Genomic DNA, 27,999 nt, shown 5'->3' with positions numbered 1-27,999 from the left:
AACGCGAAGCCTCTGGCTCATATATCGCCTTGACTGCTGCCCTCGGCGCTACTGAACACATATGCCTGAGGGAGTACTAGAGATCAGTACACAGTGACAACCGTATGTGGTTACTTACACGAATTCTGAGACAATGCTTCTTGGATGACATAGTCCCTGATACTGGTATTGCGAGGCGAAGCGGATAGGGACGCCGTATCGGCAATACAGGGATCCTAGGCTTGTGATGTACACGGATTACCAGCAGCTGGTCGGGTCGTACGCCCACTATTCGTGTTCCTGACCTATGTACCCTGACTGCATGCTATGGAATGAATACTCGCTGCTGGTAACTCCCTCTCCTCTTCAGCAGCCTCGAAGGGTGCCACTGGCATACGTGCGCAGTCCGACCTGGTCACCCAAGCGCTGCAGCGGCTGCACAGCCCGCCTCGTATTCATCGCGCACGTCGCCTTCGCTCATACTTAAGTGACGAGAGTAGTGTTCTGTCGCCTCGAAGTATAGAGCGTCTTATATGGATCTTCAGCTTGGATTTGTTGAGCAAGTTCCGCAGAATGCGAACTCGCTGGGATTCGAGAGGTTCAGGAGAAAGAAGCGTGTGAACCGCCGTTGCCTAATTGAGCGTGACCAGCATCTGATTGGCCGGTCCGCTCACTACTTACATACTACTCTCGGCCCACTAAGACGCGTCCCCGTTGCCCTCTGCGCGTGCGGCGACCTCATAATCTTGCGAAAAGGCGTGTTACTCCCGACAAATCGAACGAGCATCGCCCACACGATGGAGGACGACCAACAGCAGTTCGTGCACGCCCAACTGCCGGTGCACTCGCAGTATGACAGAGACAGACTGTGAGTGTCTTCGTTCCATTTCGCGTCGTTCACCATCACCAGGTGTATCTGGGCCACACATACGTGGTGATCGTTCTTTGCTTGTCGCCAACGGCTCGGTATTGTGGAACATGCGCAGCGAGACAAGCGGGAGAGCTCTACCCATCCTTCAGCCATGCGCAGTGAAGTTGACCCGAACGCTGACAACTATCCCTTTTGCGCCCTCATCAACCTTGAACAACGCCTTGACCCGCCCTCTTTCGCTGCAACCAACACTTTGGTCCGGGAACGATGGATTGGTGCCGTATTGGCAGTGAGTACGAACTCGTGGTTCGGCAGGAACCAAAGCAGGCTCGGATGTGCGGTGTAGGAGGTGAGTAAAGCTCGTTGCATTGCATATATTCGTACTACGCGCAGTGAAATCTTCGCGATCCCTTTCGTCTCGGAAGGAGCTCGACTGCTGGGTATTTGACGACCTACCACCCGACCGGACGTTGTTGGGATGCTGGTAGTATGCGTGCGTAACACGCGCGCATATTAGTCATTGCATACAGTCCTGCAGGTCCTCAGCGTTGCGAGCTGGTTGTGTCCTACGCGTTAGAAATAGGGTGCTGACAATCGTGCGTAGCGGACCGTCGCCCAATCGACCCGCCGCCTATTGTTCAGCTTCGTGTCCTCGACCCCTCGCAACGTAGTCAAGGCGGAGACTCGCGGCCAAACTCACCTGGTGAGTGGGTTTCTGTTCAATCTTTCCATGTCTCGCTCTCTGCTCCTTCCATGTCTATTGTACGAAGGCGCCCGGCGTGTTATATCACCTGTATGTCCATAGGAGAAGACATCAATATCGCTTATGTCACATATAACCTCCACTACGACCCGACTCTACGAAGCTCCTATACCGCATCGAGCGTGTCTCCGAGCGCGTCCCCCGCCCGAGAGTTTGGCCATGATACCTAACCCTCGCGGGCCCGCACAACACGCACGTGTCCTGCGCGTTTCATTCCCCGCAGCGCCGTTCTCCATCTCTGTTGCTTCGCACGTACTGTACCGTACCCCCGGGCTTGGCTGACGTAGATGTACAGATGGTGCCGCCGCGATGGCTGCGTCGCAGAGCTTCCTGCAGAACCCCTACTACTTCATGTTTGCAAGCCTCGCAAAACCAGATGAGGACGTCGAGCTACATTGGCTCAAGGTCAGCTTTCTGCGCTCTTGCTTTGCGTGCATTTCTCACTTTTGATCTGTCGTCATATAACTCCTTGGCCCGGCTCCGCCCTCCGCTTCTGTTCCATCTGCATTCACTGGACCACGCTGTCATGATAACCAAATCCACCTGGCTTCCGTTCTTCAGGATGGCAAAACACGATGTACGACCGGTTCTGTCGTATCCTCCCTGTACCACCTCAAAGACGCGGAGGCCGGTGGGACTGACGCGGGGTTCTTCGTCTTCCCTGACTTGAGCGTGCGGACCGAAGGCAGCTACAGATTGAAACTCAGCCTATTCGAGGTCGTCGGGTGAGTAGGATGGCTCTCCGCGCATAGCTGCTCGCTTCTTCTGTATTAGTGGTTGAGCTTCTCTATGAGGTCGTGCCTCCCAGATGAGGTTTTGGCCATCATCAGCGCGCCCTCTGTGGGCGTACACTGAATGGATTGGTTCTGCAGAACCACTGCACCGTGGTCCTCGTATTCCATGGACCGGTGGACCAGGGCTGATGTGGACCACATGCAGGATACCGCAATGCCCTCGTGGTGGATCGGCGAACTGAACCTACGAGGGCCGCGCCCCTGCTGCAGGTGATGTGGCCGAGCCAGCAGGCCTATGGCAGCGGTATGCGTTCACCGGATCATATATAACATAGTTTGCTTCGTTCTGAACAAGTCTACGTACGCTCTGTAGCATGTGGGATCAGGGAAGCTCTGGCTGCTTCGAACGCGGCCGCTGCGGCTCTTTGTGGCGAGCGGGGCCTCGATAGCCCGACTATCTGATATGGTTGTTTGCAAGTACTGACGGTATCATAATAGGAATTGTGTCGACCATTGCAAGTCAATATTTTCCGCGCCGTTTTATGTGTATACTGCGAAGAAGTTTCCGGGTATGGAAGGTACGTGCCTAAAACTCTTGCATCGTCCATCGCTCTCGCTTCTCCGTTGCCTACTATTAGCTTGATCGCGCAGTCATTCACCATGGGATATCTTCACGTCACTTGATTGCGATGCTTTTCTTTGTTCTTAATGGTTGATTGATACTGACCTTACAACTATAGAATCGACTGCTCTATCATGTTCTTTGGCTGATCAAGGTATCAAAATTCGTATTCGAAAGGATATCCGCGTACGACGGCGACCTGCACCAGGCGGCGAGGCGCCAATACCCATACCCATTGCCGGACCTCCGCCTCCAGGCGGCGCGTTTGGGCCCGTTCCAGTGCGCCTCGATGATCCAATGACGGACGAAGAACAAGGGCCCGACGAGAGGGAGAGGAGGCTCAGCAGCAGCTCTTCGATCCCATCAGTGCCTGTGCCCGAGAGGGAACCGCCACGGAGACCGGATAGCGACAGGGAAAGCGACCGAGAAGAAACCCAAAGACGTATCCCTGTGCGGCGCGATTCGGCCCCTAACACGGCCAGTCGTCGAGGAAGCGCAAGTGATAGAGGCTCAAAGCGGAGGAGAGGAGACAGCAGCACGTTGAGTATTGGGACGAGCGTGAGCGGCGGCATGGTCGACGGGCCAGATGTGACCCCTATCAGCGCGGGACCTTCGAGCGCGGGTACAGGCTGGGGCGCGATTGATCCTGCGTTGAGCGCGCCGTCGACCACCACTCAGCAATCTCCTGCGACACCGACTTCCTCGTCCGCCGAGCATCACTATGCACCCGCTACCGTTCATCAGTCCCCTCCCGCGGGATACGAACATCGCTATTCTGCACCGCCCGCCCAGGCAGGCATTCCCGCCCCGGCCCCCACTTCTGCTCCTAGCTATTCATATGAACCCCACCAAGCACCGCCAACCGGTCATCACTACTCTGCACCAGCAGCACCTCATTCGTATGCGCATGTGCCGCCGCAGACACAACAGCATCATGCGTCTGCCTATCCTTACCCACCACCGGCACCTGCTGCCAGACCTGGGCATACGACCCGTATGCGCATTCTCACCTTACAACATGCCTCCTCCAGGCCCCGCCCCGGCGCATCACGCTCAGACACACCCGCCTCCGCCCCCGCGATATCCAGACTACCCGCCTTACGCCCAGCAGCAGGGATACGGCGGCTACTACGATTCGCCACAGCACCAGCACCAGCAGCCGCATCACGTTCCTCCTCCGACCTCTCATCCTGCCCAGCATTCTTACCATCATCCTGGATATGGCCCGGCGCCTGCGCCGCCTTCTCCGAACTCCAGTCAGGCCCCTGCCCCCGTATCCGACTATTACCAGTCTGGGGCTCCAGCTGGGCGGACGGACAATCGCTCCAGCTCGCATGTACCGGCCGCAAGCACGGCCGGGACTGGATACGCTCAAACAGCCTATGCCCCCGCCCCGCCTCCTACGGCGCCGGGACCGAACCCGGGTATACACCACCATTACGGCGCACCCGCGCCTGTCTACTCCCAATACGCCCATGGTCCCGGCCAAGCCCATGCACAACAGCAGTCCTCGGCCAGTGGGAGCCAGGGCAGTGGCCAAGCTGGCGCAAGCTCAAGCGGGCGAGGCCATTACCAGCTGAGCACACCACCACATCACCACCAAACGCAGCCGTACAGCGCGTACCCGCCTGCACCCGTTGCTGGCACCAGCGCGAGTGCTAGTGCGAGCGTCGCTACAACGGCGCCTGCGGAGACGGCCTGGGCGTACCCTGCTGCTGCTCCCGGCCCTGGCGTGAGTGCAAGTGCGTGGGGTGTAATGCAGGATGGGCCGTACGCCGCCAGCTATGGCAACGCAGGTGCGCCGGGGCGCGATGTCCACGGGCACGGTCCGAGATTGGCGCCCTTGAGGGTAGGTGGAGGAGGCACACCCCCGCCTGGATCAGAAGGTGGGAGAGGCGGCTCGAGCAAGAAGAACAATCCATTGAGCATTGGCAACATCATCTCGGGAGACACAGGCTGAGGGCCTCGACGTCGTGCGGTAAGCCATGACTGCGGTTCGGTTCGGTGGGATGAAGGAGGAGTTTTGAGCGGGTGGGTCCTTGCTATCGTGTCGTCGTGCTCAGTGTTTTGTTTTGTGGTGTTTGCACATCTACTTGTACATAGATATGTCGCTCAAAACCGGGTTCGTATGGACTCAAATTCCCGCTAGTTGTATTCGTACCGTAGACTATGTTTGCTCCATGTACTCAATCGTCTTTCTTGGCATGTCTATTGATCAGTTGTATATCGTTCAGCGTTCTGCTGCTGACGCTCATTCGGTACTCCTGCGGCTCGGTGAATAACTTCAGTAGGAAGATTGAATCTCTGGGCGGTTGAGGTTGGGAATGTCCCCTCGACTCGTCGGGTCTTCGGAACGGGTAACGCACCCTCAAGGAAGAATGTCACATGATGGCTGCGAGATCAAACTCTGGAGAGGTCTGTCTACGATCAAATACTCCTCCTCAGGCCTCAGGCCTCAGCGCTCAGCCCCGTATGCGCTCATGGGGCTCCTGCCATGGTACACCTGATAAGGAAAGTATGTGAATCTAGGGAGTCCACGATGGAAGGCTTCAAGCCTACCTAAAATTTGCAAAATCTCCTCCTCAGTCTCAGACGCTACGATGGTACCTACGTGGCCGTGAGCCGCAAGGTGGAGGACGTGCGAGTATTGGCCTCACCTTCGTTCAGTTTTTCCAACTTATTGCTTGGGTTGCGCACAACGCCTTGGAACAGACCCTTTTGGTTCAAAGAATAGCCCATCTTGTTCGCCTTCAGTCGTAGAGAACGGTTGAACTGAACCGACTGTCAGTGCAACTGCCATATATGCATGTAGATCGCGACTTACGATGTCATCGCCCTATATCAAGTTCCTTGTCAGCAGGTGAGGGCGGTGGAACCATACACTGGCCACTTACAGTGTAGTAAAGAAGAGCTGCACCCCTAGATTTGTATGGTACGGTCAAAAAATCTGTGATAGCGCTTTGGATCAGCAAGTGTCCGGAGGAACTGTACGGCAAAGCAGCACCTATTCTACGCCTCTGGCTTGACGAATCTCGACGACATAGCCCTCGATATACTAGTTCCAAGTCATCGAATGAGTCCGGTAATGACAGATCTTCTGTGATGATTCCCCTGTGGTGCAATTCACCTAAGAGCTTGCGGAGCACCCCTACAGCGGTGCGTCAGTAGGTGAGCCATACAACGAACCAGTCTTGATAGTACATTGGTGGGTCTTTCCATCGTCTGTTGGACGAGTAATCAGGATATCGATGTCGCCACAATCTGCTTTCCCCCTTGATTTCGACGTCAGCGTTCCGTCCCATTATCAAGTAATGAGGAAGTAGCACCGTCGGTAGCTTCCCATGATCTCAACGAAGAGCTTGGGGTCGATCTGCAATGCTGTGGCAACAAATGTGAATTCATAGAACTATATTCGGTGAAGACAGCGACATACCTATGGGCTTGATCATATTGAATATATCGGCGGCCTCAGTTCGAGGCATCCTAGAGTTGATATCTTCCGAAAATTTGTAATCACTACAGCCGTGACGCGTGCCAGAAATCATGACATACCTGCATAATGTCTGAGCCCGATTTCTTGGCATGTACTGAGCTTGATACCGCCCTTCCGCGTGCGAATGTCGTCCAGATTTCGACAACCACTAGCGTACCACTTGAAAGCAGTCTGACGGCCTGCGAGCGCCAGCCTGAATTTCATTCGGAGGCTCTAGGCATGTGTTTCACACTCACCGACTCCATAGATGCCCTGGAACATGTTGATGGCTTCGACATCCTCCGTCCTCTCGTATCCTATTCTCCGCAACTCCCCCGTTTGCAGAATTTCAATGATCTGCATAGCACGTAAATTGAGCCGTTCAAATGCATAGCTTCTGGAAGAGCGAGGCGAAGCTAAGGCGAGAAGACATGCCTTCTGTGCCGTCTTATCCCCAATACCTCGGATGGCGTGCGCCTCGTCGTAGGACCGTATCCTCTTGGGGTAAGACCGGAGTGCCCTTATGGCTATGGGCAGCGCGTGGCGAGTATGACAAAAGCCACGGGAATATACGTTCAGCGTCATTGAAGGCGGTGAGAGAGGACAAAACCGCACACCTTTGTCGTAAGTGTAAACTCTCCAGTTATCCTCTACAGATAGTTTGGCCTTGTGTAGTTCTTTCAGCTCTTGAAGCTAAATCACATTCAGTAAGCCTAGACAATCTGGCAAAGGAGTACACGACCTTATCGATCACGTCCTGATTTGCACATTCCGGATCCTCTTCTGGCTTTGAGTCGCACAAGAAGCCCTGGGGCCGTGTCAGAGTGGTGCTGCAGAAGACATAAGCAAACCACACCCTCTTCTTCGACGCCGCATGGGTCGTACCACGCTTCCCACCGCTGTCAATCTCCTCGTCCTGTTCGTCGTCGCTGCTCAGTCCAGGCCGCGCATCCTGAGCATGAGGCAGAGTCAATGGGCGAACATGACAAGGCCCAGGCTAACGGCGACCTACTTCTGCTTCTCGTTCCTCACGTGCCTGTTCGTAGAACGGAGCCAACGGATCCGCTTCAGGAGTTGCGCGGTCCTTGCTTCTCAGTGCATCTCTGGAGCTCCCGGCGACCGGTGCGCCTTCAGATAGCCTTGAGCTAGATCCCGAAGGTTGTTTACCCAGGTAAGATGACTCGTCGAAGCCGCATATAATGGTAGAGTCTTTAGGCTCAATCCGATCGACAGTGAATTCCCTACAGACACCGTCACGTATTTCAGTGTCACCTGAGACGCCTACGAGAGGGATACGCACGATATGGTACTGATGCCGCTCGTATCTCGTCCGCTCGGTTTGTGAAGGGTAGGACGAGAGATACCATGCTCCGTGAAGGTCGTGACTTTCTGTGCCTTCGAGCCGCCCTTACTCATGCAGGAAGGTATACCGGCGTCTAATCGTTCCTTGAAGACCGCGTGGAACATGAGGTTGAAGTTCGCTGGCGGCTCAGAGCTGTCTTCTTCAATCTGCTCGGTCTTGTCGCCATCGGGGTCGTCGGCGCCCGGCTCTGTCTTCTCTGCTCCCTTCCTGGCAGGTACGCCCGGGTTCCCTCTTCTGGAGGCAACCCAGCTCCACTTCACCGTCGGAATGTGGTCCGGGATCTCACTGAGCGAGCGTAGTCCGGTCGCCTGCAGGAATGCTGACTTGGGCGGATGGTCGGTAGTGACGATGTGCGTGATGATGGATGGGTCGTAGATTGGTACGATGGTGCCACCATGCTTGACAATCTGAACGGTGTCACACATAGTGGGTCAGCAATCGTCGTCAAGACGCGGGCAATTCGGCTTACATGATCCATGCGTCCCCTCGTCTCTTCGCTCGCATACTTCATGTCTCCACCATAATAGTAGATCCTCTTTCCCCGCAAGTAGGGCGAGACGCGGCTCTTCCGCGTCGCAGCCATTTCGGACAATTGGTCCTGGAGGCGCTGGGCATATTCTAACGGAGTGACCAGCTCTCTTTTCTTCTTGCCCGACTTCTGGTTCTTGAGAGGACCCGTCTTCGTCTTCGGCTCTGCTGCTGCCTTCCCACGCGCGAGGTTCGCTTTCGACGAGGATGGCCCCGAAGCCGCGGGAGTTGTTACGGAACTGCTACTGTGAGCTGCATCTGGTCCAGACCCGCCACCGAAGACTTTGATGACTTTGCTGATGAGAGCAGCATTCTTGCGCACCGCATGATTGGACGAACGGGTCTTGGGAGGCTTCACTACATCGTTAGATGTGGCCTGCGCTTCTGTCGGAATGATTCGCGACGAAGAGGGCACCGGTTGCTCGATGTTGCGTGCTCCAACATCGACGACTGGACTGAGAGGTCGCTGCAATGTGTTCGCAGGCTTCGGTTGCTGTCTCACATCTGGAACTGGAGAGGCATTCATTATTCTGTTATGTGAAGGCACAATAGGTGTATCCAACGCTGGGCCCCTTTGATGGGCAGTGGCGCCACTGGCTGGGATGTCGGCGGCTCGTTGTGGTGTCAGGACTTCTGGAGCACTGGAAGTAGAGCCCTCAACACGTTTCAAACACTCCGAGGCAGATCCCTCGGCGTGTTCTGGGCTCAATCTCCGCTTCTTCGAGACGCCCTGAGAGTGCTCTGCGGTTCTCTCTGCGGGTGCTTTACGCTTCTGCCTGGTGAGCTGTAAGAGATAGCATATACGAATGAATCAGTCGTTGAACTTACCCACTCTGCTGCGGCGATGCAGCATCCAGCGGAATGGGCGTGTTCTGTTCTTCATTATGCGCCACATCGGTGTTCACAGCCTCTGGTCTCTCAATGCTCACGCGGCGCGCTGTCGAAGTCCCTGCATCGTTGTTGTGGCTTGCATCATTCCTACTTTGGCCGTTCAGCTATGTCCTATATTGAATATCGTGTACCGACCTTATTCGATTCCTGCCATACACACGAGCTAGGAAGTCTTCGTCTCTTTCGTCGGGCATATCCAGACGCTTCTTCTCCTCCCTCAGGAACCATTCGTTGTACGCGGAGTAGCTTCCGTATGCTTTCCATGGTTGGGCCATATTGAACACTTAGAGGTGAGTGTAGTAGAGGACGAACTCGGTGTGAGCCACAATGACGGCGGAGGTCCCATATATGGGCAAAGCGCCGTTGTTCTCAATCTTAGTTCCCACGCCTCATTCAACTCCCTTGGGTTGATCAATGTTCAAGCTTGTCTTGCCGCTCCGACTACTCTAGCAAAGTGCTAAGATAACCATTTCCTCAGCTTCTAAAGGGACAGTTCTCATTCAACCATCTTATAACAAGTTGTTGTGCTCATTCATTCATATCCGCTGGCCCGAAGGCGGAGTCCCAAGATCGCCGAAGCCACCAGCCATTGTGAAGCAAGCAAACGCCTACTATTCTCATGATGTACGTCAGGAAAAGAATGTAGTCTATCAAACATCTAACTTGTTTTCATCTCGTAGACTTCACTCAACGCTAGGCGCCGTCGCGCCTGCTTACCTCTTCTGCATCAAGTTGCAGAGAACGATTCATCGGCAGTCAAAACAAAACACGACTACACACCTGGAAACACCTTTCCGTCGTAGAGCTCATTTTCTGAAGCGGTGTGTTCTTGTTTTCTCCTGCTCTGCTCGCTCAGGTTCTGCTTGAGCGGCAAGGCAGCGGACCCACACGACCAAATATGCGCACAACAGTCTGCACATGGTCGAGGGAATGCTTCCCGCTTCGTAAAGCCGAGCGCCGGCTGCTCATCATGTCCACATTCTCCCATGTTGTCGCCCGGCTCTTCTAGACCGCAGCAGTTCCTCGGGAGCGTGTGATGTGGCGTCTGCCGCGAATTTCATCGTTCCTTCAGGGGAGCGACGTGCTAAGTGCCCCTTCTGCCGCGACCTTGCTATTTTCGGTGCTCGCTCAGCGTATTTCACAACCCTAGCATGCCCCATCCGACCCTCTTAGCGATTGTCGTTGACGCTCTCACCTGGGACTGCGGCGCAAAGAGCAGAGCACCGGAGTTTGCTCCAACATTGCTTCCGAGTCGTCAATCTCTGATTTAACTCGGTTTCCCAGGTGTTTCAGCTAGAATACTCTGCGGATGGGCCAGTAGGGTGATCAGGCCAATCAGCAGCTTCTGGTGCCTAGCCATCGCCCGCATGGAACTTGTGCAGATGATGCTCCTCGATTTGGGCCACCTTGTCTTCTTCCAGTCATCTCACTGCGGCCGGCTGCAAGACGGGTGGCGGAGCCGGGAGTACGTGGTCATATCGCCCCTCATAGCCCTCTACTTGAATGCAGACGTTCGCAGTGTACTGCGATAGCTAGTAAGGCGCGAAAGTCGTCGGAATCGCCGTTCTAGTGGTCGTGGAACACGTTGGGGAACCCATCGAAGGAGCTGATCAGCGGCATTTCTGGGCTATGCTGGGCCGCTGAGTTAGCGTCGCCGTTTCTCAGTCGTCGGAGTTATTAAATGGCGACGCAGCGGACACAAAAGTGGACAGGCGGCCTCTTGTTCCTCTTGCGCTCTCGCCTCTCCGTTCTACGCCTCTGCGGTCGCTGCCATGGCCATCGAACGCTATCGCATCTGGTCTACTCCCGGCACCGCCTCGAGTGATGAGGAGATCCACTCCGATACGTCCTCAGAGCTCACTGAGCTCCACCCCGACGAATTCCCTCGCTACTTCGACGAGCGCAATGGTCGGCTCTTCCATTCTCATGGTCATTCTCCGTATCCTTTGCCTGTGGATGCGGATGAGCAGCATGTGCGTCACCTTCTTATCGAAGCCTATCATGTTTGGGATGTCTGAAGGAAGCACCGGACTGATCAAACTGCACAGAGGCAAAACAGGCAGCATGCCCTGTTGTACAGCCTTATTGGTGCGCACTTCAAAGGCCCCGTTCGCGATGTCTTGCGGCCGGTCCACGGGTTGCAGAGGCAGGCCGTGGATCTGGGGACGGGAACAGGACGGTGGTGCGTTGTGATTTGTGCATCTGTCAAGAATCTGCCAACTCAAACCTTCTCTGAAGGGTCATGGATGTGGCAGGCCAATTCCCACATGTGAGGTTCAGCGGGATTGACATCGGTATGAGCTTAATTGCGATGTCTCACGAGGCTATCATAACCTCTCCTTTCTCTGAAGTGCCAATCCAAACTAGGCACCCTCTGCGGAACGTCTGGTTCGAGATGCACGATCTCGATGAACCGCTCGGGTATGCGCCGGGCAGCGTCGATCTCATCCACGCCCGGGACATCCACTTGGCGGTGAGTTTGTAGACGTCGGTGCTTCGATTTAGCTCATGGTAGATGCAAAGGTCCGTGATTTCCCCAGGCTTCTGAGGGAAGTAGCGCGTGCGCTGCGTCCCGGCGGGTTGTACATATCCGGCGAGTGGTTCGGCTACCCGGTCATGAAGGACGGCTCTCGCATCAGCGAGCGTGCCCCGCGCATCCACCGCTTCTTCGACCTGGTGAACTACTACCTCGGGCGGGACGGGATTGGCTTCGTCGCGGCGAGCATCCCCGAGTGGGTCCGGCTTTCGGGCGCCTTTGTTGGCATGCGCGTCGAGGACGTTTACGTCCCCATCGGGTCCGAGAATCTCGACCCCCGCAGTGCTGGGGAGAGGCTGAAAGCCAATCTTCGCGTATTCGCGACTTCCATGCAGCTCTGGTTGGTGGAGAAACGCTACTGTGGCCGCGCGGCGGCTCAGGACCTGGTCAATGGCTTCATCCTCGAGGTTAACACCATAGAGGGCATGGAACTTCAGTACCGGGTTGTTTATGCTCGCAAGGCTTGAACGTCAATATCTAGGTTGAGGATGGATGTACTGTCTTGTACTGTTAGTGTTTGAAAGTTTGTACAATCTAGCTTGTCAGCTGTGGCGAATCATGGAATTCGAGTTTGTATAAGTCTACGTATGATCGGGGTTCGAAGCCACGGCTTTTTGTAAGCGCCGGTCGGTTCGGCGACAGCCGGAACCCGCGTCGAGGACCTGGTCGCCTGCAACGTCGTACACTCTCCGTCAACTCTTCCTCCTAATTATCCATGTTCGCTTCGAGGTCGTCGGCGGCGCGCAGCGCGTCGCGCATCGTCCGTAATTTTGCGACCGTCGTCGACACCGCTGGCGTAAAGGTCGCCGCAGTGGACAACGGCGAACCGACTTCGGCTGTCACGTTCCTCGTCAAGGCGGGCAGTAGGTTCGAGAGCAAACCCGGTGTTGCTCATGCGCTGAAGGGGTTCGCATTCAAAGTGAGTGCATTCCGGGTCGCGTCAGGAATTTTTAAACTGATGTCTCGCAGAGCACGGAGAAGCGGTCGTTCTTGGGTACGATCCGAGAGGCCGAGTTGTACGGCGGTGTTCTGTCGACAAGTCTGACGCGGGAACACCTCGCATTGACTGCGGAGTTCTTGAGGGGCGACGAGTGAGTCTGTCTATTCTTCGCATTACTCTGAAGACATGGTCATTCCGTCCAAACCATCTCCGGGATGGCTACGTCACTGGCGGTACCGCTGGGACGGTTATATTCGACCGTCATTCTGGTGGACAGTTGTAGTCCATTCAATCGCTGCTCTAACACATGTCGCATGTGCACCTTCTGAACTCTCGATTCACCTGGGACATTCTGGCAGTCGGTGTTGGACTATGTCGTACCGCTAGCGGGTGGTCCCGGGTCGCTGTCCACCTGCCCGGTTCGTAATGCGAACGTGGACGTGCCACCATACTGCAACAACACTTCCTGTTATGCAGATACAGAGCTGGCTCCGGATGGCTTCAGTCGTCAATGCTTTAGATCCTCGCTTGGCATAGCGTTGTAACATACTGACCTTTCTGCAGGTCTTTCTTCGTAGACGTCATTTCTTCCTTCATCAAGTCGGCAAAGTACACAAGACACGAGCTTGACGAGTACGTTGTTCCTGTCTGCGAGGCCGAGTCTACCACCGCCTTCTCCAACCCTGCCGTGCGCGCCCTCGATCTCGCACACCTGCTCGCCTTCCGTACTGGTCTCGGCTCGTCGCCCTTCACCTCCCCCGGCGCGCATGTCTCGGTTGAGGACATCAAGGCCTACGCCCAGACTGTCTTTGCTCCTGGCAACCTCGCGGTACTCGGCACGGGCATTGACGCGGCGACTCTCCAGAAACTCGTTGAGCAGTCTCTCGGGTCGCTGTCTAGCGCGTCTGCGCCCACTTCTACGCCAAGCTCCTACTATGGTGGCGAGACCCGTATCGAGGCGCACGGTGCACCAGAGACAATCTTCATTGGTCTCGGCACGACGGGTGCTCCCTCCGCTGAGCTGGCGGTGCTCTCCGCGTACCTCGACCCCACGCCGTCCGTGAAGTGGTCGAAGGGCAGCTCACCCATCGCCGCCGATGTGCCCGAGGGCGTCAGCGTGAAGACCGTGCTACTCCCGTACTCGGACGCGGCACTGTACGGCGTCCTCATCCAGGGCGAGAACACGGAGGGCGTTAAGGCGGCGGGCAAGGCGGCGGTTGCGGCGCTCAAGGCCTCAGGGAGCCTTAAGGGCGACGAGCTCAAGAAGGCAGTCGCGAAGGCCAAGTTCTCTGCTGCAAGTGCACTTGACGGCCGTGACAACCTTGCCTTTGCCTTGGGTGCACAAGTAAGTAGCTTGCATACGTTACTCGGCTCCTCCGCTGACGGCCATATCTAGGCCCTCGGTTCGCCGGCGTCTCTCGACAGCGCGATCTCCAACCTTGACAAGGTCGGCGCGTCTGCTTTCTCCAAGGTCAGTTGCTTCCACGGGTGATTCATGACTGTACTCAATGCTGCTTGTCCCAGGCGGCGACCTCGTTCCTCAAGGCCAAGCCGACATATGTTGCTATTGGTGACATCAAGCGTCTCCCCTACGCGGACGAACTCGGGCTTTGATCGCAAAATAGATAGATGACGAAGAACAGTATTGTTACTTCTACATCCAGATTAGTGTCCGTGTGAGTAATTCAAGAGTCTGTAATGCTACATGCACAGTCGGCGCACACTTCACGGTAAGCTGTGCAGTCCGTTCGATATCACTTTCCTCGTTGGTACGCGGTCATTTGAGTGTGTTGTTGTCGGTGCGCTGGTGTTCGTTCACACAGGGTGTGGGGGCGTTATGAGCCTTCTAATCTTGACGTAGCCGTTAAGTTTGACATACGTCAGGTATGCGCTCAGGCTCGGGCGCACGATTGACCTACACGGCCAGGCAATCTACAAGACATCCCTAGTAGCATTTGTCGCGCCAGAAGTCTTGGGACTTCGCCTTCGCTTCGGGCCTCGAGCCACAGCCTCGATGTCAACAGCTGTCATCGAGAATTCGGGAACAACGAATTCAGGTACGTGAGTGCTTATTATTCCAAACGGACAATTGCATTGTGAGCATTGGCTAACATTTGTATTCAATGGGGTTCTTTGTTGCGACGTAAAAGTCTCCGACTATCGACCAATAGCAGATGTGTACGCAGTCAATCTCTCGTCGATAGTGAGGACCCATAAAGTCAGAGGTCATCGTCCTATTTGGTTATGTGAGCAACGACGGCTAATTGGGACGCAAGGTATCGAACTTACCTCGTCTGCCTGGACCTGACCCCAGACCCGTGAGCCCCGCCTGCATATGCGACCTAACAGATTCTCAGCAGTCGCGTCGCTTTCGAGATCCGCCACGGCTGCTTTGTCGAGGACCATGTACGGTATGCGGATCTGCCTCCCCAGAACGTGCGGCATCGCCAACGTCCCCGAGCCCCAGCATGCCATGGAATTGAGCTGCAGCAGGTAGATGTCGATGCCGGGGTTGAACCCGAGCAGGAGCACCTTGTCGTCCTCGGTGACGAACGCCGCCGACACCAGCTCGTGGAACTCCTCCGACCGCAGGACGTCGCCGTTTGGCAGGATCTGCGGTTCGAAGTGCAAAGGCCGCACTCGGACCAACCGGTGGTGCCGGTCGATGACTGGATACCGGATACGCCGAGTCCCGCAGACGGCGAAGTTGGTTTGGCGCGAGACGGTGGCGAAATTGTGTAGGTCGCCGTCGTCGAGATGGTCGACAATGAACGACAGGAGCTCGTGAGGGAGCTTCAGGAGCGACCCACGACCGGGTGTGGCATGGACTGAAAGGAGAGGGCTTGGTACCTGCGCGGCAGGCTCGATATCTGCGTGAAGGCGGTAGAGGATAGAGGAGTCCAACGCCGCGCATGGGGCCTGTCCCAGACGGACGAGTGCGTCGATTCCAGGGCTCGAAGGGTACATGCCGAAGCGGTCCGGAAGGAATCGCAGAATCGCTGAGCATGACACTTGATATATCTGCTGCGAGAGTCCTTGAAGTTTGTCGAAACACGCGATCGCGAGGTAATTACCGGAGAAAAGGACTCCGTATATCTTGTTGTGATTTGCGCCTTTGCTATGCAGCTCCGTGACTAACGATCGAGCCACAGAATGCAAGGCGGCCTCTGACCGCAAATTGACGCAGACCTGCAAGAATACGTCGCTACGCAGCCAACGTCGCTCCCGACCCCGCTGATCCTCAATTCTATACGGGCTCTCCGATTTATGAATCATTGGCGTCACGGCTGGCCAGAGGAGGTGCAGCAGCATCTTTCTTAGCTGCGCTGCGTCGTCGCTGTCGTCTTCCGCACCAGGACGACAGCATTGGTGGAAGCCATGATGATATTCGCGAAAATATTGCCCGACGATGACCTCGTATAGCCGCGTGCAGACGCGCTCGCTGTCTGGGCGGTCTGTTGACGTGCCTAGCAGCTCGTCAACGGGAATATTCATCCGGACATTGACAGAAGAGCTCTGCGTGGCTTGTGCCGGAGGGGACTGCAGCCAGTTCGCGCGATAGCTGTGCCTCTCGGGGAGGTCGGGCGCACACGTCCAGAGGCCGTAGTGATCCTGTGTGATGTACCGCTCGCACTCATCTGCGGGAGGCATCTGGTCCAGGCGGAACATCGGCTCCGCCATGAAGGAGAACACGAGCGTGTCGAGGTCTAGCTCATACGTCCAGTCCATCCACGTCCGCCCAAAGTCCGGGCGAGTCTCCGTGACCATCTGGGTGGTCTGGCTGTAGTTCCCCCCGTACGGCAGCTTCTTCGCGACACCCGAAGCCGCGAGACGGCTATCCAGTTCCTCGCATTTGCGCGCGAGCCATTCGGCAAAGGGGGGAGGCTCCCGCGGGATGGTGAGCATGAGATGGTAGCCCGCGATGTCCCGGAAGCTAGGGGCAGCCTGGTAGTTGCTGAAGTACAAGCCACGGTACCGGACCAGGGTGTTGAAGAGCGGGGCCATTACCGGTCGTCTTCAGCAATGGGTGCAGGAACCAAGTCTGCGGTGAGCACTTCCACTTGCAGGCGGTAGAACTGCGCCGGAACGTCGTGAGGTGGGAAAGTAGAGGCGGAAGTTTGATTGAGTGCTAGGCTTACAACTTCCGAGCGACACGATATTCCCGCTTGGCTATGCAGCAGAAAGGCAGCACTCGTTTGTAGATTCATACTCTCCCGACCTCTCCGCCAGATCAGGGCCGATACTACGAACAAAGACGCAAGAAAGGAGATCGATACCTACTGAATGACCATCAGTGAAAAGGTCCCCAGCATAGCTGGCTGTAGATAGGTCGCCTACCTCGATATGTCCTGATCGGGCAGAAAATGAACGAGCTGTGTTGAGCGTGTACCTGCTAGGGTTTGTACATCAATAGCAGCAACAATCTGACGAGGTATTGGCTTACCTGTCAGGTGGCAAAGCTTCTTGATGACGACACCTGCAATGGGCAAGGTGCAGGCACGGCACATCGCCTCCCGGTCGAGACATCATCTGTGTCATGGAAGGGACCATATCGGCCCATCAGTTAGCTGGCAATACCTTCTAAGACAAAAGGCTCGTGTCATCAGATAAACGATGTGCCAGGATGACGAGACCAGGAAGCCGAGGGCAGTTGAGACAGAAAGAGTGGCATCGTCGTCGCCCGAAATAATAGATAACAGCAATTTCATTCATTTACGAACCGAACACATGGGAGCAGACGACATCCGACACACTGTACAGCACAGCACACTCGTACACATGCACACGAAGAAAAGAAATAGAAAGCACTTTCCGATGAACTTGACACAAATGCGGGCGAGTTGGCGTGGTTGCCAAGCGAAAGGCGGTCAGGACGATTGAGCATTGCAGCGAGAAGGGGTTGCGAGATGACCGGGCCTACTAGTCATAAAATGAGTCTGATATCCTCCATTAAAGTTGAACTCACCAGCACGATCCACTCAGGAATCACCATCGCTCGAACTAGACCCGGGCCCCTCACCATCACCGAGACTTCCGGACCCGTCGCCCTGCCCGTCGCCCTGCCCATTGCCCGCATTTCCGCCACTCCCGGAATCACCTGTAGCACCCGAAGGCTGATCTCCCGCATCAGCAGGCACAGCACTCTCACTGGCAGATGGCTCCGATTCGTTCGGTTCATCCGAGTTGTGCCTGGGCTGTGCAGCTGTGTGCGCCGTCGTCTTCGCCCGGCGCCTCGCAGCAATCAGCTCCATAGTGGACGGACCTGCAGACACACGACCTCTCTCGTCGCGATGTCCGGGACCGAAGACTTCACTGCTCAATAAGTCAGAATGAGGTACATGCAGTATGCACATGAATCACGACATACGTGTTGTACCACTCGAGGACATCTTCTGCCCATTCAGGGTCTTCGAACATGCCGAGGATGTTGAAGTAGAACTTCTGATAAACGAACTCGGCATCGTTCTCGCACCACTCAACTTGGGCATCAAGACCGAAGCGAGTCTGCGACAGGTTGTGTAGATGCAACACCTGTGAGCAGTCGGGAGGTACTTACCAGGGTCGTCGCATAGGCGATGGTTTCCGGAACACAGGCGGTGATCCCGTACTCCTTCGCGAGGGACTTTCTCCCAGGGCCTGACCGCGAAGTGGAGGAGAAGTGAGCGAGTGGGCCTTGCCAGTCTTGGGCCCTGTCATGATCGCACGATATACCTGGTGATTGAACGTGTGAAGGCTATGCAGATAGGACCTTAAAATAGCACTCACCGCAGAGATGAGCGGCGCCTTCAGCAAGCCAGCTTCCGGGTTGTCGGCGAAGTAACCTTCTTCGCAGTACACGAGCGCGGGGAAATGATCAGCAGTCACCTGTACAGACCCCTCAAGGGTGCTGTCACAGAAGCTGTACGAGGATGTTACCACGCCTTTGGATTGATGTCAGATATCCAGCTTACCTCTGCGGGTCTGCGTTGAACTTCCATTGAATCGCTGCCGGAGTGAGCAGACGCCCAGTGGCGAGGTGGCGGAAGCCGCGTTGGTGCTTCTCGTGGTCTTGTTCGATGTTCGGAACATTGTCGAGGTTCTTCGGGATGAATGTGAGAACACTATTCTTGACTTTCGTGCTGTCGTCCGAGCGAGCCTGTTTCAGGTGTTTCTCGAACTCAATCTTGATGTTAGCAATGATAAAAGGGCACTCTGCTTGACACTCACGAAGTGAGAAATGACGCCGACGATCTCCCGGTTTCCCTGAGCCTGCTGAAGCACCTCCTCCAGCTGCGGGATCAGGTTGAGAAGGCTCTCGTAATACTCGATGTGCCTCGGTATCTCCTTGACATCGCTGATGCACCACATATATGCGCATATAGCAACACATATACAATGGTTTCGTGAGTGTATGCGTTAGTATAGGTTCGAGAAGGGTGCTGGGTGGGCAGCTTACAGGCTCTTGAAATCGGTGAGGTCCCATTCCTCAGGCATGAGCCCGCCGAAGTGAATTCCGCACAGAATCACGTTGTTGAGGTTGATGAAGGGTCCCATGCAGCGCGGAATGAAACGCGCGGCCTTCTTCCAGGGCTTGAGAATAAGTCTGTATGACGTTAGCCCCTTGACGACACAGTCACAAGCCAGAGAAGCTTACTTTTCTTGATCAGTGTGCTCGGTCGCTCGCATCGCGCGAATAAGCTTCCCGAGAGGGGAGCGGTCAGTCATGATCAAGGACTCGACATCGTCCTCGTCCTCGGGCTCGGTGCCCTAAGATGTAGATGCATGAGTAACATACATATATGCACACTATATGCTGGCTTTAAGACACACATTACCGTTCCCAGAGTCGCCACGACTGTACTCGGCATCGTGCCCGCTTCTGGGGTCCCTTCCATATCGGGTATTGTCTTCTTTGTCGCGTGGGTCACGCACACGGACAGTGTCGCGGCCATTCCGTGAGTCGTGTTGGCCATCACGTCCATGGAAGCCAGAGGAGTCAGACGACCTATCATCGTAGTCGTCGTCGCGGACGACTCTCGGTCGCTTCTGGAAGTGGTCAGCGGGAGGGGCAGCGGTGCGCTTAGCGCCGGTGCGGGAGGCGGAGAAGGGAGCCATTCTGGGTTTAGCGAGATCTAGGAAGCGGGGAGATGGCGGTTCGAGATTAAGCCTTGATCGGTGCCTCGGTGATCGCGGGCGCCTGCTTTATACCTGAATTCAGACTCAGCTGTCAAGCGCCACTCTGCGCCACTTGCACCGGACTTGCCTTATTCAGTTCAACTGCAGAACACCGTGTTCAGCAGGGCTCCTCAGACAGGGGCATCATTTTGTAAGGCAAAATAAGCATACCAGGTAGATTGTGAATATCTCAAGGGTACGTACACAAATTTTCGGAAGCCTCACGTTATTTGTGCGAGCTCTGGAGCAGCGCACATCTTAAGTGAGGCGGTAGTCACAGAGTGTCACATATGTGACTGGCGCTTCGCGGTGACTGCGTCCTCAGCCAGTGCTGAAAAGTACGGGCGAGCATGCGGGCGGGCGAGACGGGCAGGTCAGGGAGAGCGAGTGGGCGCGAGAGGGAAAGCGAAAGTGCGAGAGGGCAGGGTGGGCGGCAGATGTCGAGTCCGAGCAGGATGCGGAGCGCGTCTGCAGTAAGCTCGAGGGCAAGATCGACGGCAGCGAGCTGGAGGACGGAGCCAGTGAGGTGACCACAGGTGTCCTCGGACGAACGCAGGACGTGGGCCTGCTTGAGCGCGCGGGCAGCTGGGAGGCGGGTAGAATAGAGCGATGCACATACAGTAACGGGCTGGGATCATGGCCCCATTCGTAGCCCCGGCAGTGCACGGTGCACCCGGGCGCGACGTGGCACGCGTTCCTCCCGACGTTCTGTTTGAGGTTCCCGAGGATGGTCTCGTCAAGGTAGTCTGTGATCATGACCAAAGCGGGCGGCTTTGCAAAAGTGCACGAGAGGAGGGATGGTAGCACGCATCCGGCACCTAGCTCGACGACTGGGGCATCCCGTCATGGCGCGAACGAGTGCGTGTGGACATGGGAAGATGCGCATACTGGTCGTGCCGTCGAGCGGGATGAACTCGCGCTATGCGAGGAGGGGCGAGGGCGAGAAGAGGTGGTCCGCTAGCAGCGTGTTCGCCTGGAGATGTCCGTGTCAGATAAGTCCTCACTACCAGACCACTGCGCCATGAACGCACCTTGCCTTCCTGCGCAACCCAGTCAACGCAGTCCGAGCTGTTCGTCACGCGCCTCTGGGAGGAGCGTCTTCGCGCGTACCTTCGGTGCGACCGCCAGAACCAGCGGCCCGTAGTGATTCTCACCGTCGTCGCTCAGGTCGGCGGTGCCATTGCACAGCGCGGAGGCGTCGCCTGGGAAGTCGTCCGAGTCCATAGCCCGCAAGCGCCGGGCGGAGGGACTGGAGGGAGCGCATCGACTTGAGGTAGTGCATAGAGCTGCGCTGGGAGTGGCGCGCGTATGGCGGGTTCTGCACAACCTCCCCGCCAAGTTCAAGAAGGTCCTCGTGCCCGGCAAGATCCAGCAGATCCTCTGCACGGGCAACGTCTGCGACCGCGAGCCCTTCGAGTACCCCCGCAGCGTCGCGCCCGACGTGCACGTCGTCCGCGGCGACCACGACAAGGTGCATTCGCTTCCCCCTTCCGGGCTTTCAGTGGGCGCTCACGGGGTCACGGTGCGCAGAGCAACTTCCCGCTGGCGGCGGCGGTGGCGCACGCGCCGATCCGGATTGGCGTCGTGCACGGGCACCACGCCTCGCACGGCGTGTCCGGGACGCCGCCAGCAATCCGCCACTTCACATGCAGTTCGAGGAACCGCAGGCTCGGCAAGAGCTGCGCGACGCTCCTCGATGGCAGACTCCACCCTGCGTGGCACGAAGAGACGACCGGGTCCATGCGTTCGAGCATTGCGAGCGCGTGGTGCCGTAGAAACGCGTTGAACTGAAGCTCGACCCGGCATACGGCGCACGCAAGGGGGACCGGGGCGTCCGCGACTAGCTCGTCAAGCTGTGCGTGAGAGAAGTCGACTAAGGAGGGGGAGAGCGGCGCGGCTTTGAAACGGCAGGTGTGGAGGTGGAGGACGCGCAGATTATGGAGGAGCGAATGAGGCGTCCGAGGCAGCGAGCGATCGAGTGCGCAACACTGGTGGTCGGACTAGAGCGCAGAGACACAGCGCGGCGAAAGCCTGAGAGGGTAGTCGGCATCGTTGAGCGAGAACACTGCAAGCGACGTCGCCACCTCGTCGGTTTGGTTCAGGTTCGCAAGCTTCTTAGACTTCCCGGCCTTTCGCAGTGTACGCAGTGTCGATGGCGGAGGCGCAGAGTGAGATGGCGAGCGCGTGAGCGACTGGCGAGGGGGCCAGCAAGATGGCGGGCGGGCGCGAGATGGCGAGGGTGAGGGCACAAGAGGGGCTCCTGATAGCATGCGGACTCTTGGGTAGACTGCGGATGCGACCACCCGGGCCTATCCCCAACGCGAACATCGAACGCAAATCTACCCTTGAGGTCTGCGCGCGTGCGAGCCCCGTGCATAGAAAGGGGTGTGGAGGGGTATGGGTAACATGTCCGAGGCCGCAATCCGAGGGTCAAACGCGACTTGCAGTGCAGAGAGATGCCTGCCTGTCGACTAGTAAAGAATGCGTGAGCAGCTGCCCGAGGGAGTACCGCGTCAGCACGCACCTTCGTTTCTCGAGTACCCATACTCTCCGTTCTGATGCGCCATATTCCCTCAGAACCTTGGTACAACCACTGTCGCCGGGTTCGGATTGTTGAAGAGTCAAGACGGGTAGCGATTCGGAGGGGTGATGGAGAGGTCACGGAGAGGTCAGGAAGAGTGGGAGACGATTCGAGACGCTCGTCTGGGTCGCCAGACGCAAAGATTAGCGGTCACATGACTCTTGAGACGCCAGACGCGTCGAATCCGATGAAGTCGTTCTCGACGCGTCTCCCTCCTCCTTTGCAATGCCCGAGACCTGTTTTGGCTGCGGAAAAATCTTCGCTGCGAACGCCATTGGGAATCACCGCGTAAGATGCTCAAAATTGAAGGAACTTAGTGCATCTGGCCTTCGCAAACGGGCGATGGTCTCCAAAACAAGCCCCGCTCGAAGGTCGCGAGGAAGGGCATAGAAGAGCATGTTCTTGAGGAGAGGCAGAACATCAGGGAGACGGTTAATGAGGTGAGTGTCTATTGCTGTCATGCTTCGTCTACTGACTTCCTTAAAGTTTCATGGCGCAGAAGTTCGTGAGCCCGAGCTCGAGCCAGAGTTCATCGAAGGCTCGTCGGGCGATGTACCCGCGGACCCTCCCGTGGCAGCACCTCCTCCATCTCCGCCTCGAAACCTGGTGAGCCGCTCAGGGCGTGTCAGGCGCGTCCCTCGCGCACTCCAAGATTATCTCCCTCGTCGACAAGCGGTCTTCCTGCGCATATACTCGCACAGGCCCCGACTTCCACCAATCCGTCTGAGCCCTCGCACCCCCTCCCAAATCCTCTTGCATCGACCCCGGCTCCTAGTACTCCTCTCGTGGCTCGTGCTGCATCTCCCAGCCCTCCTCCTCTTGCAGACCTTGAAGCTCTCGCGACCAGACCGAATCACTTCGGAGTCTACCGACAGTACTATCGAAGCCCACGACGTGAACCAGATGACGAGGCTAGCATACTACAACTCTGTGATGATACTTTACGGGCTCCTCATCAACCACAACCTGCTGGGCAATCTGTTCGCGGGTTTGGACGCGCGATCGTACAGCGCGTGCGCTCAGCTCCACGACCAAAGCCCGGATCGCTGAGACCAGCTCGCTCCAACTGGTTCTTCCCGTTCTTGAACCCGAGCGCATTTCTCCTTATGGAGTGGGCGCATACAGGCTCAAATCTGAAGTCGAATGCCGAGGTCCAACGCCTCGTCGACGAGGTCCTCATGGATAAAGAATTCGACATCGAAGAACTGCGCGGCTTCAAGGTTGCACGTGAGACAGCAAGGTTGGATGCGATAGATGTTGCCGATGAAACATTGCGGACGGTCGACGGATGGCGCAGGGTGGCAATTACTGTGCCAGTGCCGAAGGAGCGCGTCAAGTACTCTTCTGAGGCGGATGCTCCGCACTTCGTCATCGACAATGTCTACATCCGCTCCCTCGTCGACACTATGAAGGAGGCTGCGAGCGATCCTGATGCCACGACGTACAACTGGATCCCCTACGAGTACCTCTGGAACCGCCCTGTTGACAATCCCTTGACTGATGCGCAAGGGAGACCGCTTACGGAGAAGGTCCGGCTTTACAGCGATGTTTGTGACTCTCAGGAGGCTCTTGACGAGGATGCACGGATCCGTGCATGGGCTCGAGAGCACTGCAATGACCCGCCCGACGTTGAAGTGGCCATGGTACCCATCATGCTCTGGTCCGACTCGACTCACCTTGCCAGCTTCGGATCTGCGTCTCTCTGGCCTATCTATGCGTTCTTCGGCTTCGTATCCAAATATGTGCGTGCAAAGCCGAACTCATTCTCTGCGCATCATTTGGCCTACATACCCAAGGTAATTTGCTCAGTTCTCGGCATGTTCTGGAGTCACGCGATGCTAATCCGCCACTGTTGTAGCTTCCTGATGCCTTCCAAGACTGGTACGAAGAGGTCCACGGGAGTCCTGCCACAGAGAACACCTTGCGATTCTGTCGGCGAGAAGTCATGCATGCCATCTGGACCCTTCTCATGGATCCCGAGTTCAAGAAGGCATACGAAGAAGGATTGCTGTGGGAATGTGGCGACAAGATTCTCCGACGCCTGTTTCCGAGGTTTTTCACATACTCTGCGGATTATCCGGAAAAGTGCGTCTGCTGCGATTCTGATTCCCTAGCTGACTGACCAGCGAGTGAGTACTAGAATACTTCTGGCTTGTACTCGCTATCTCGCTCAATGCCCGTGTCCGCGCTGTTACGTCAAGAAATCCGACTTACGACTGATGGGAACGAGCAGGGACATGAAGCAGCGGCGGAACCATATCCGCGTCGACACTGAGCCTATCCAATATGACATCAATGCAACGCGGAGCTGGATCTTTGAGGATGGGTACAGCGCGAGCAGCAAACGCATAGATAAGGTGCTTGGACCACGCTCACTCCTCCCAATCCGAGTGAGTTGTCCTCGCTGCTGCAACGTCATTTATCCAAACTCACTGAGACTTGCAGAGCGCATTCTCAAGGTTCTCAGAGAGTCTGCCGCGGCCACTGCGCTTCAACCATTACCGACTTCTCGTTCCCGACGTCATGCACGAGTTTGAGCTTGGAGTATGGAAGGCTGTTCTCATCCATTTACTTCGCATTCTGTATCTGCTTTGTCGTCTCTCGGTTTTTAACCGAAGGTGAGCTTCTCTCCACCTGATCGCATCACCACCCTCATCTTACTTGTCCAGATTTCGTAAGATCCCAACGTATGGCTGCGATACAATCCGGCGCTTCAGCAACAATGTTTCTGATCTCAAGCAGATGGCCGCGCGTATGTACGAAGACATCCTGCAGGTAAATGTGCTATATGACGATAGATTGATAGCGTCTAACACTCCGTTTGACTTGCAGTGCATCATGCCTGTCGTTGACGGCATGCTCCCTCCACCTCACGATGATATCGTGCTCGACCTTCTGTTTGCTCTCGCAGAGTGGCATGCTTTTGCGAAGCTTCGCCTGCATACCGAACGGACCCTCAGCCTCTTCGACGAGTCTGTCAAAGCTCTTGGCAAGGCAATGCGCAGGTTCGAGACGATCACATGTCCAGCTTTCGACACAAAAGAGCTTCCTCGCGAAGTCGCCGCTCGAGGTCGTCGGCAGGTTGCCGCAGCTGCTAAGGCTGGATCGAAAGGCAAACAGAAGGCTGCTGCAGTATTGGTGCAGTCTCGCAAGGCCGCGGGAGGTGCTCGACGTGCCATGTTCAGCCTGTGCACCTACAAGTGGCATGCCATGGGAGACTACCCTGATATGATCAGGGCAGTCGGGACACCCGACATAACGTCAACACAGCATGTGAGCCACTGAAAGGACAGTATTGATATGCACTCACTCGAAACGTCGCAGGGCGAGCTTGAACATCGTCGCATCAAGAGGTTCTTCCCTCGCACGAACAAGAACAACTATGCAGCTCAAATCGGCAAAAGGCAGCGGCGCGAACGTCTTCTGCATCAGATCAAGAAGAAGCGCAATATAGTTAGGGGGCAGCACTCGCAGTCGTCTGCACCCAAGGCCCGGCGGCCTGCGCAAGAGGAACAGGCAGCAAGGCCAGGTTCGAGGACCCGACTTGAAGTCCCCGACAGGCGCCGCGGCGCAGTGCTCCCGTTCACTGACAGCGAATTCCTGCCGCCCACGCCGCCTGACAGTCGATACCAGATGTCAGACTCGCAGCGTTATTGGGAGAACATTCCCATGTGGCAGGCAAAGAATCGCGACGATCCGGCGACCAAGGTGAGTAGTAGATTTAGAATCATGTTGATTCGAGTCCGACTCGTATTCATGCCGATATGCAGGACTTCATCCCTCACCTCAAGGATCACTTACTCGGACGGCTACTGAACCGCGAATACAATGGCGACGAGGATGTCTTTACACCAGCAGATCGCCGCCGCCTTAGTATCGAGAAGGATCGCATGTACCTTCACAAGGTTCTCCGGGTCAACTACACCACTTACGACATGCGGCGCGGTCAAGATTCGATCAATCCGAGGACTCACCCGAATATCATGCTACTTGCTCATGAAGATGATGACGACGCAGGCGAGCACCCTTACTGGTATGCACGAATCCTTGCCATGTTCCATGTCCATGTGCGGCTCGCCTCGGGAAGCCCATCTGTGCCTGACAAGTGTCAGAAGATGGACGTTCTCTGGGTACGCTGGTATGGGCGAGACCCTACAGCACCTGGGGGATTCAAGGCTCGTCGCCTACATCGCTTGGGCTTCGTTCCAGATGATGATCCTTACGCATTCGGCTTCCTCGATCCCACGTCAGTCTTGCGGGCATCACATATCATACCAGCTTATGCATACGGACAAGTAAGCGATTTATTACCACCGTCGCCATGCGCTCGGCGTCCCGAGGAGGAAGACATGGATTACATGTACTACTACGTTGGCATGTGAGTGGTGGATTCGTGTTCAAGTTCACTTTCTGCACTTCTAATCTACAGCATTGCTCATGTACTGTTCAGGTTCGTTGACCGGGATATGGTCATGCGTTACTTGCCGGGAGAGGCACCCGGGCACCAGGGGACCGTGTCGCAAAAGTATAGGGATGGGCTGTTCAGATCGGAGGCTGAGCCTGACGAGGTCATGGCAGAGGATCAGACTGACACGATTGCTGAGCAGGAACACGACAATGTCTCCTTTGCACAGCATGAGGAAGGACATGACTCGGAGGACGATGATGGGAGTGTGGACGGTGCCGGAGACCATGACGACCACGAGGAGCATGATTATGGCTACTGCCCCGATGGTGACGAAGACGAAGAGAATGACTTGGAGTGGGAAGACGAAGACGAGGACGAGGACGGAGATCTTGGCCCAGAAGATGGGGAGGTTGACGATGATGATGAGTATGCACATACTGGCTTTGCACATCTATGACTGTTGGTACCTAACTCACTCAATACCACTATTCAATGGCTGATTAGCACTGGTATGAGCTTTGTACGGAGACTGTAAGTGTGACAGGCTCGGAAACAGCAGTGCTTAAGTGACTCGGGATCCTCTCGCACGTCTGGTACACCAGGTCAGTTCGTGCCATACCATCTCATGTGATGACATGGCTACGGCTGTCTATGATTGACTGGCCATGCATACTTCTACCTTACAGCTTAATTTTCGTCTGCCTGGCAGGCGAATATCTGGCTATGTCAGGCCCTCGCTAGCATTGCCTTATTGGGTAAGTCATGTATTACATCGCCTTGTCAGCTCTGGCCCGATATTGATTCGCCCTTTTCGCTGATGACTGTAGAGGCTTATGTGAGCAACCACACCGCTTACCTTATCCGGCGCGAATCGGCGTAGTGAAGTCCAGTAGCGCGCGTCAGCCCTCCGTGTCTCATACCAAGACCCTCTACACGGCGCTATCGAGACCAATGGTACTTATGTTGTACACGCCCATTTTGGTAGGATGTGAGAAAACTCTGAGCGGCTCGGGCGATACTGATCTGGATCACCAGGAGTCGTTCAGCTCGACGGCACCTGGCAGTCGGGTCAGCGCCTTGACCTGGTCATGACCTGAGCTGCAGGCCTGTCGATGCCTCGAGGGAGCTCTCCTCCGTCTCTCCCTCGACCCTACAG

At 56.1% G+C, this 27,999-nt stretch overlaps 8 protein-coding genes across 8 annotated transcripts; 5 read left to right on the top strand and 3 right to left on the bottom strand.

Moving 5' to 3' along the window:
* The first annotated feature begins 676 nt into the window (after positions 1-676).
* Positions 677-5,204, top strand: B0H18DRAFT_996951 (velvet factor-domain-containing protein). Its single transcript, XM_048045444.1, has 8 exons — positions 677-847; positions 1,141-1,199; positions 1,455-1,553; positions 1,909-2,018; positions 2,175-2,338; positions 2,846-2,925; positions 3,088-3,963; positions 4,001-5,204. The coding sequence occupies exons 1-8, from the start codon at positions 777-779 to the stop codon at positions 4,927-4,929; spliced, it is 2,388 nt and encodes a 795-aa protein (XP_047895388.1). The 5' UTR covers positions 677-776; the 3' UTR covers positions 4,930-5,204.
* B0H18DRAFT_996945 (uncharacterized protein) lies at positions 5,205-9,538 on the bottom strand. Its single transcript, XM_048045443.1, has 20 exons — positions 9,359-9,538; positions 9,161-9,310; positions 8,274-9,108; positions 7,742-8,211; positions 7,454-7,682; positions 7,298-7,393; positions 7,184-7,249; positions 7,059-7,134; positions 6,877-6,968; positions 6,699-6,798; positions 6,522-6,641; positions 6,403-6,465; positions 6,296-6,347; positions 6,171-6,241; positions 5,974-6,117; positions 5,864-5,916; positions 5,794-5,805; positions 5,627-5,741; positions 5,529-5,576; positions 5,205-5,472 (listed from the first exon to the last, which is right to left on the bottom strand). The coding sequence occupies exons 1-20, from the start codon at positions 9,496-9,498 to the stop codon at positions 5,432-5,434; spliced, it is 2,973 nt and encodes a 990-aa protein (XP_047895387.1). The 5' UTR covers positions 9,499-9,538; the 3' UTR covers positions 5,205-5,431.
* A 152-nt stretch (positions 9,539-9,690) lies between these two features.
* Positions 9,691-10,124, top strand: B0H18DRAFT_996936 (uncharacterized protein). The gene is made up of 2 exons (XM_048045442.1): positions 9,691-9,847; positions 9,904-10,124. The coding sequence occupies exons 1-2, from the start codon at positions 9,843-9,845 to the stop codon at positions 10,088-10,090; spliced, it is 192 nt and encodes a 63-aa protein (XP_047895386.1). The 5' UTR covers positions 9,691-9,842; the 3' UTR covers positions 10,091-10,124.
* An 871-nt stretch (positions 10,125-10,995) lies between these two features.
* Positions 10,996-12,226, top strand: B0H18DRAFT_1084174 (S-adenosyl-L-methionine-dependent methyltransferase; the record flags this gene model as incomplete). The annotated part of the gene is made up of 5 exons (XM_048031759.1): positions 10,996-11,196; positions 11,272-11,405; positions 11,462-11,517; positions 11,575-11,696; positions 11,747-12,226. The coding sequence occupies 5 exons, from the start codon at positions 10,996-10,998 to the stop codon at positions 12,224-12,226; spliced, it is 993 nt and encodes a 330-aa protein (XP_047895385.1).
* A 248-nt stretch (positions 12,227-12,474) lies between these two features.
* On the top strand, positions 12,475-14,313 carry B0H18DRAFT_1117431 (Metalloenzyme, LuxS/M16 peptidase-like protein; the record flags this gene model as incomplete). Its single annotated transcript, XM_048033585.1, has 5 exons — positions 12,475-12,678; positions 12,729-12,850; positions 13,264-14,044; positions 14,096-14,170; positions 14,224-14,313. The coding sequence occupies 5 exons, from the start codon at positions 12,475-12,477 to the stop codon at positions 14,311-14,313; spliced, it is 1,272 nt and encodes a 423-aa protein (XP_047895384.1).
* A 426-nt stretch (positions 14,314-14,739) lies between these two features.
* On the bottom strand, positions 14,740-16,978 carry B0H18DRAFT_209307 (uncharacterized protein). The gene is made up of 2 exons (XM_048037131.1): positions 14,989-16,978; positions 14,740-14,933 (listed from the first exon to the last, which is right to left on the bottom strand). The coding sequence occupies exons 1-2, from the start codon at positions 16,702-16,704 to the stop codon at positions 14,919-14,921; spliced, it is 1,731 nt and encodes a 576-aa protein (XP_047895383.1). The 5' UTR covers positions 16,705-16,978; the 3' UTR covers positions 14,740-14,918.
* Positions 16,979-17,989: 1,011 nt separating this feature from the next.
* Positions 17,990-19,999, bottom strand: B0H18DRAFT_996912 (uncharacterized protein). The gene is made up of 9 exons (XM_048045441.1): positions 19,943-19,999; positions 19,510-19,887; positions 19,334-19,446; positions 19,136-19,282; positions 18,907-19,033; positions 18,651-18,856; positions 18,466-18,598; positions 18,405-18,411; positions 17,990-18,372 (listed from the first exon to the last, which is right to left on the bottom strand). The coding sequence occupies exons 2-9, from the start codon at positions 19,792-19,794 to the stop codon at positions 18,188-18,190; spliced, it is 1,203 nt and encodes a 400-aa protein (XP_047895382.1). The 5' UTR covers positions 19,795-19,887; positions 19,943-19,999; the 3' UTR covers positions 17,990-18,187.
* Positions 20,000-23,214: 3,215 nt separating this feature from the next.
* Positions 23,215-27,340, top strand: B0H18DRAFT_931168 (uncharacterized protein). Its single transcript, XM_048041724.1, has 10 exons — positions 23,215-24,231; positions 24,294-24,520; positions 24,576-24,825; positions 24,881-25,053; positions 25,105-25,210; positions 25,268-25,516; positions 25,580-25,708; positions 25,760-26,143; positions 26,206-26,813; positions 26,886-27,340. The coding sequence occupies exons 1-10, from the start codon at positions 23,542-23,544 to the stop codon at positions 27,298-27,300; spliced, it is 3,231 nt and encodes a 1,076-aa protein (XP_047895381.1). The 5' UTR covers positions 23,215-23,541; the 3' UTR covers positions 27,301-27,340.
* The last annotated feature ends 659 nt before the right edge of the window (positions 27,341-27,999 follow it).

This window comes from Fomitopsis serialis (genome assembly GCF_022376445.1).
Source record: "Fomitopsis serialis strain Sig1Antser10 chromosome Unknown B0H18scaffold_20, whole genome shotgun sequence".
NCBI lineage: Eukaryota > Fungi > Basidiomycota > Agaricomycetes > Polyporales > Fomitopsidaceae > Fomitopsis > Fomitopsis serialis.
The sequence above is the reverse complement of the archived record's forward strand: the minus strand, read 5'-3'. Positions and strand labels throughout refer to the sequence as shown.

Excerpts from the sequence above, each read along its gene's own strand:
- B0H18DRAFT_996945 (XM_048045443.1), bottom strand. The coding sequence starts at position 9,498 with ATGGCCCAACCATGGAAAGCATACGGAAGCTACTCCGCGTACAACGAA. Across the intron at positions 8,212-8,273 it reads CGAGGGGACGCATGGATCAT|ATTGTCAAGCATGGTGGCAC; the intron begins GTAAGCCGAATT and ends GACACCGTTCAG. Across the intron at positions 6,642-6,698 it reads CCAGGGCATCTATGGAGTCG|GCCGTCAGACTGCTTTCAAG; the intron begins GTGAGTGTGAAA and ends TGGCGCTCGCAG.
- B0H18DRAFT_931168 (XM_048041724.1), top strand. The coding sequence starts at position 23,542 with ATGGAGTGGGCGCATACAGGCTCAAATCTGAAGTCGAATGCCGAGGTC. Across the intron at positions 25,709-25,759 it reads ACATAACGTCAACACAGCAT|GGCGAGCTTGAACATCGTCG; the intron begins GTGAGCCACTGA and ends GAAACGTCGCAG. Across the intron at positions 26,814-26,885 it reads ATGTACTACTACGTTGGCAT|GTTCGTTGACCGGGATATGG; the intron begins GTGAGTGGTGGA and ends TGTACTGTTCAG.
- B0H18DRAFT_996951 (XM_048045444.1), top strand. The coding sequence starts at position 777 with ATGGAGGACGACCAACAGCAGTTCGTGCACGCCCAACTGCCGGTGCAC. Across the intron at positions 2,339-2,845 it reads AGCCTATTCGAGGTCGTCGG|GAATTGTGTCGACCATTGCA; the intron begins GTGAGTAGGATG and ends GTATCATAATAG. Across the intron at positions 3,964-4,000 it reads CAGACCTGGGCATACGACCC|GCCCCGCCCCGGCGCATCAC; the intron begins GTATGCGCATTC and ends TGCCTCCTCCAG.
- B0H18DRAFT_996912 (XM_048045441.1), bottom strand. The coding sequence starts at position 19,794 with ATGGCTCCCTTCTCCGCCTCCCGCACCGGCGCTAAGCGCACCGCTGCC. Across the intron at positions 19,283-19,333 it reads GAGCACACTGATCAAGAAAA|ACTTATTCTCAAGCCCTGGA; the intron begins GTAAGCTTCTCT and ends AACGTCATACAG. Across the intron at positions 19,034-19,135 it reads CTCACCGATTTCAAGAGCCT|CGATGTCAAGGAGATACCGA; the intron begins GTAAGCTGCCCA and ends GTGGTGCATCAG.
- B0H18DRAFT_209307 (XM_048037131.1), bottom strand. The coding sequence starts at position 16,704 with ATGGCCCCGCTCTTCAACACCCTGGTCCGGTACCGTGGCTTGTACTTC.